The sequence below is a fragment of the Tasmannia lanceolata genome, unplaced genomic scaffold (assembly GCF_043159265.1).
Source record: "Tasmannia lanceolata isolate RefF3 unplaced genomic scaffold, GAP_Taslan_0.1 ptg000007l, whole genome shotgun sequence".
Lineage (NCBI taxonomy): Eukaryota > Viridiplantae > Streptophyta > Magnoliopsida > Canellales > Winteraceae > Tasmannia > Tasmannia lanceolata.
In genome coordinates this window covers 12,139,957-12,146,377 of record NW_027518684.1, presented here as the reverse complement: position 1 = coordinate 12,146,377, position 6,421 = coordinate 12,139,957, and the positions used below count along the sequence as shown (strand labels likewise).

The 6,421-nt window shown below is 38.8% G+C and overlaps 1 protein-coding gene across 1 annotated transcript; it reads left to right on the top strand.

The window, feature by feature from the left end:
- Positions 1-2,376: 2,376 nt before the first annotated feature.
- LOC143881914 (WAT1-related protein At5g64700-like) lies at positions 2,377-6,421 on the top strand. The gene is made up of 7 exons (XM_077385256.1): positions 2,377-2,549; positions 2,852-2,914; positions 3,195-3,311; positions 3,801-4,035; positions 5,002-5,160; positions 5,746-5,897; positions 6,220-6,421. The coding sequence occupies exons 1-7, from the start codon at positions 2,377-2,379 to the stop codon at positions 6,353-6,355; spliced, it is 1,035 nt and encodes a 344-aa protein (XP_077241371.1). The 3' UTR covers positions 6,356-6,421.

Here is a 6,421-nt window from a genome sequence, read left to right as displayed (position 1 = left end):
AGCCTGAGACGTTGAGTGTATGCAATTATCAAAAAATCGTAGTGCCAACAGAATTTTAGGGTTGGATTGCAGGTTTTAATTTTCAACAAGAAAAATTTAGCTACTAAAAATTTGTTTCATGTCAGCACTAGACTGAATTTAAAGAAATAAGTCATTTGTTGATTTTGTTCTCTTCTCCATTCTCATTTCTCATGCTCATCTGGGGGTTAACATGCTATACAGAATGAACTAATGAACATTATTTTGCGTGTGTGAGCGCCCACTTATGGACTTTTAAAGTTCATTGTGACTACTGAAATAGTTACTTTTTGCACATTGGCTGCCTGTTAATGAAGGTAATCCTGGTGCTCATTTCCTATTTATCATTCCACAATTTATGCAGAAAATTGCTGAAAGATGAGGTCCTGTTGTTATTTATGTTTGTTGTCTCATCCATGCATTTCTGATTTTGTCCATCTGTTTGTTGATCACATGAATAGAATCATAGCATTCATCACAATATTGTCTGTAATGGACGTAGAAGAAAGAAGCTCTGTTTGCTGGTTTGGTTGGGTTCCAAAGAGGGGGTGGGGCGGGGATTTTGTCCCCGAAGGATGCGGGGAGGGGAAGGGGAAGGGGAAGGGGAAGGGGAAGGGGATTAGATATTCCCCGCGGGGAGGGGAGGGGGATTCCCCACCATCCCCGCAGATGGGAAGGGGAAGGGGAGGGGGGAAATTCCCCGCAGAGGGGAAGGGGAAGGGGACCCCAACATCCGGCCCCGACCCGCCCCGTTGCCACCCCTACTCATAAGCCAATTAAAGAAGAAAAGACAGCTGAGTTTGTGCAAATATCAAAATATAGGTGTGTTGTTACCATTTCCCTATAAAAACTCGCCAAAAAAAAAATGCTGGTTAATAAATTGATAGAGAGAGTGTTTTCTCATCGTATAGGAAGCATCTGGTGGGTTGGAAGAACATAGAAACTAGGGAGTTTGCTAGCCTCCTTTGCATAAGCACCTTCACCTTCACCTTCACTCTCCGTCCTTTGCAAGTGATGACAGCTGCATAAGTTGACTTTGGCTTTATTCATTTACTTCATCTGGCACTGTTGTTATCACTTGTAAAGGACTGAGCACGATGGTTCTTCTGCAAAGGAGGCTAGCTAAACCCTTAGAAATATGGTACATGGGCAGTAATGAATTCACCCCCTTAACGAATAATACACCCCCGTTGAAGCAGAAAACACCACCTGTAACAGGGGTGTATTATTCTTTTAAGGGGGTGAATTTATCACTGTCATTATTTTTTCTCCAAAAAGGCAATTAATTGTAGGCCCTTAATTGTATTGCTCTGTCAGGTAAAATGTACTTTTGTTTGCCAGTCATATATATATATTTGGGATTTGCTAGGGACCATCCCACTAAGGCATTTCAGGGCTGGCGGTTGCATGTGAGAGCAGCCACCTTAGATGGATGTAATGAATAAGACAAAATCTACTGAGAAGTTAACCTGTGAGGTTCCTTATTGCTATGGTCCCTAGCAAATCCCTATATAATTTATTTGACAGCTGAGAGGAAAACGACACAAGGGAAGACTTTGACTGACTTGAAAAGGAATACGAACATAGTCTTCGGAAAAACGGTTGCTAGTCCTCCAGGTTATTTAAGAGCCTTACGCCCACACGTGCGCAAGAAAATATGAAGAGGGCAAGAATCCGTGGAAAATACAGACCCAATTCTTTGGCCAGCGTCCATCGCAGAAGTGCATTTCGCGGGCCTCCGGCTGCATTAGAGAGCAGCCACATAGGCTCACTTTTCAACAGATTTTGTCTTATTCACTATGTAGCTGCTCTCTCATGTAGAATTTTATTGAAGTTACAAACAAGGTTTTAAATTTCAGTTTTGGGGTAACTTTGGCTATCACCAAAACCGAAATTTCAGCCAAAATCCCGAAATTTATGTAGAAGGGATCGAAATGTCTGTTTTTTTAGCCGAAATTTCAGAAATAAATAATTAATATTTTATCCCAAATTTCTCCAAAATTACCTAAAATTTCTGAATTTCACCGAAATTTGGTAAATTTCTCCAATTTTGGTTTCGGAACTTTAGGGTTTCGGTCTCCGAAACCATAAATTTCAGTCCAAAATTTAAAACCTTGGTTACCAAATTAGAAAAGAAAAGTGTTATCAGCGCAACCAAATTTTGATGTGTGCACAAAAACCCAGCTGTCTTTTCTTCTTTAATTAGCTCGTGAGAGCTTTTGGGAAATATGAAAATATGGTTGTGCTGATAACATTTCCCTAGAAATATATACAGCTTTCAAATCCCATATGATATAGTTCTCCATCCTTACCTTTTTAACAACTTGTGTTTTCCAGAGTCCTTCCTTGCCTCTTTTGATGGAGGGGATGCAGCCTTATTTGATAGTCATCCTTGTACAGGCCATTTATGGGGTCATGTATCTGCTCACAAAGGTTGCACTGAATCACGGCATGAACAGCTTTGTGTTCGTTTTCTATAGACAAGTGATCGCCACCGTAGTCTTAGTGCCCATTGCCATTATATTCAAAGGGTAAATTATTGAATGGCACTTCATTTTTTGTGAGGAATTCTAAACTGAGGGGCGCCCCCATTAGTTATTAGTCACCATCTTGCGTTTATGATACCTGAAAGTTAAAGAGCAATGAATGCATTTTTGTGATTTATAGCCAATAGGGGTGCTCTTTCACCCTTCAGTTTAGCGTACTATTTTCTTTTTTACTTCTTTTTTCATTAGTTTTATTTTAGTGGGTCACCATGAATGATTCCATGAACCTATTGGCACATTATTGCTTGATAACAACCTCTTGGTGTCTGGGGATTGTGATTGTCTAGGAAAGATGCTCTGAAAGTGTCACCGGCTGTATTCCTGAAGATGTTCATGCTTTCATTATTTGGGTAGGTTATCCCGTATGATACCAACTTTAATTGGAATCTTTCTGGAGCCTTGTGCACTGGGCCGCCTTTTTTTTAAGCTGGTACCTCCTCCAATCTCATGGTTGAAGGACAAATCTCCTCACCAGGCCATAGAAATATTATTTGCGCAATATTTCATTGGATTTCAATTGATCACCCCTCTTGTTGTTTTGTAATTTCTAAGGAAAACGTCCAGTGTTCCTTGCAAATCTTTTTTTTGAAAAGGAGTGTTCCTTGCAAATCTAATAATTTTAAATTGTAGGATTACTGGTGCTTTGAATTTATATGGTGTTGGCCTCCGTTACACTTCATCAACATTAGGAGCTGCATCCTTTAATACCCTTCCTGCTATGACCTTCCTCTTGGGTGTTTTATTGAGGTATGTAGTGTGTTTTTACTTTAAAACATGGTGATTTTATTGTTAGAATGTATCCTTTTTGGTTGCCTTACGTAGGGACTAAATCTCCATGACTTGCAAATATCTATTAGACCCTTGCCAACTAGCTAAATAGCTTTGAATTCATAAGCTTGTTGATAACCCTTAGTATCTTATCAAGTAAGAGAGATCATGTGATTATGATTACTCTAGGATGTTAGTTTAGAGAATGTTAATAATGGAAAGCATGTCTGTAGATAGCAGAATGTATAAGTCTTTAAACATTCTTCCTATGCACAAATTTTTTGGACATTCTTTTCCCATCTATTTCTTTAAACATTCTTTTCCCATCTATTTCTTTGGACGTAAATTTTTAGTAAAACAAATTTTACGCCCATTTAAGTGGTAAATTTTATGTCAAATGAAATTGAGCCTAAAAATAATAGTAATTCCGTCTCTTTTGTTCATGTTTGGGGAATATATTTGCCACAGGATGGAAGTTGTGAAGCTGAAGAGTCTGTCTGGGACAGCCAAGATTGTGGGTATAGTAGTGTGCTTGGGTGGAGCAATGACTTATGCTTTTTACAAGGGCCCTCGTTTACTTTCATGGAGCCATCACGATTCTGTTGCACGTAAAGACAGCCAACATTCGAATAACACTTGGATAACCGGAACCTTCATCTTGCTTTGTGGCAACATATTATGGTCCTTATGGACGGTCTTACAGGTAACTTTTTTCTTCAGTCATATATACTGGAAAAAATGCAAGCACAATTGCATTAAATAAAGTACGAAATGAAAAATCCATCAAAGTCTCGATGTCCCAATGATATGCGACTCATAGGCTGTGTTGCGTGGATTCTTTGCCGCCTATGTGGAATCTGTGTTGAGAATTGAACATTGATTTAAGTGGGACACATCTGGATTCTTATCATAGCAATGTCCCGCACGAATCCTGATTTTCTTGCGAATCTAACATATCGTTTTCTCTTTTAAAATGCAAATCGTGTATATTTCCATTGACTCCTCCCCCTTTCTTCTTCGACTCTCTTAATAAGAACCCCTACGTCTCAATCCCAATCCTCAAAGTTTTCATGAGTATATATATAATTAAAATTTAATTTTTTTATTTTTATTTAATAAAAATTATCAAATCTGCGGATCCTACATTTGAGGTTTGCAAAATCCGACGAATCAAATCTGTGTCGGATCCCAATACACAAATTTGGAAGAGGCGGTTGTCATTTGAAAGGAAACGCCCCCAGCCAAGAAGGATGCCATTGCTCGCTCGGAAAACGCTTCGAAAAAAGAACGTCTCGCCAAGTTCCCGCCTGCCCCCTTTCTCTACGGATCCTACTTTTTGTGTACATGGATATTGTTGACATCCTAAATCTGGCCAATTGCCCTTGATCCCAACCTCATCAGATGATTCTATGCCATTGGCCAAGCATGCTAAAATATATGTTTTATATCTTCTAGACATTGATTTTTGCATGTCTCAATATTGCTAATGACCAGGACCCATTGGGTGTCCTTGTCATGGCTTATCCGATCAACGGCGTGGATTACTAATGATATGCCTTGTTTACTTCAAGCTAGCACTATGACCTTTTACTCTCTATTCTTTTTCGAGTGAAGAATCATATAAGCTTTTGGTGTAACGAATATGGTCTGCTATTTTTTTTATACACAGGGTCGAGTTTTGAAAGAATATCCTTCGAAGCTCCTCTTCACTGCAATGCAGTGTTTTCTTAGCGCCATCCAGTCCTTTTTTGTGGCCATTGCCTTTGAGCACGACTTTTCTCCATGGAAGCTCGGTTTCGATGTTGGACTTCTCGCTGTCGCATATTGTGTAAGTCATTATAATAAATCCACTATGGATTTATCAAACGAATCAGAAATCGTCACCCCGATAAACTGAAGGGTACCCTTACACACACGCACACAAAATAAAAAATAAAAAATTACAAGTGACCCCCATTGGACCATCCCAGCAAGGTGCATTTATTATTCCTTCAATTTAAATTTTTATGTACAATAAATGCACTTTGCTGAGATGGTCTAATGAGGGCACCCTCGTAGATGATTTTTGCAAGCGTGCACATCAATTTAGCATTCCTCCTATTCCTTATATTTTTACCTTAAACGGGTCAATAGACAATGCTACAAGCCTAAGATGAATAAAAGTAGGAATACTAATTAATCTTAGGAGGGCCCCTCTATCTAGAATGCAACTTATTCATTTTCAATGTAAAACAACCCTATTTACAGATAAGAACCAATTTTGATGGTAATGCAGTGATTTCACTGGGACTAATAGTTTAGGGTTTATAAGCAAAATCTGCAATCTATAAGAGATTGAAGATAATTTCATTTAGTATCAATTTTCATTCAACAAACTTATTTAGGCAGAATTTAATATAATTGTTGTTGACAGGGGATCGTGGTCACCAGCATAACGTTCTATTTACAGGCATGGGTCATTGAAGAGAAGGGCCCGGTTTTCTTAGCAATGTTCACTCCATTGTCCTTGGTTATTAATGTCATTTTGTCTATGTTTCTCTTAGGCGAAGCGATTACTCTTGGAAGGTGCTTTAGATCTTTAAATGGCTAATTAAATCTAGTAGCTTAAATTGATATTCTTAGCCAAACATGCGGGATTAACTAGCTCTTTCAATATTCATGGGCCCAATTGTAAAATAGCTAGGAGCTGAGGATGGATGAAGAGAGACTTGAGAGGGCACCTTTAGGCGCTTTTCATGCACCTTTCACTCCCACCCTCTCAAATCTCTCCTTCTCCACACACATCTCACAAGTGACCACACTAATATTCCATGAAATCATTGTTGCCAAACATCCTCTAAATAAATCATTAAAAAATTTCTATATGATTTTGTTGTTTTTTTGGCAGTGTTTGTGGGGCTGTATTGTTAGTGTGTGGCCTCTACATTGTTCTTTGGGGTAAAAACAAGGAAGCAGGCAGAAGTGAAATACATCAAGAAAGGCAGATGACCGTATTGGAGAGCACTGCAAGCGAAGTTGTATGATGGCATCACCACTTCCAGCTCATTACATAACTCAGAAAAGAAACAGCTGACGGTGTTCTTTTTTAG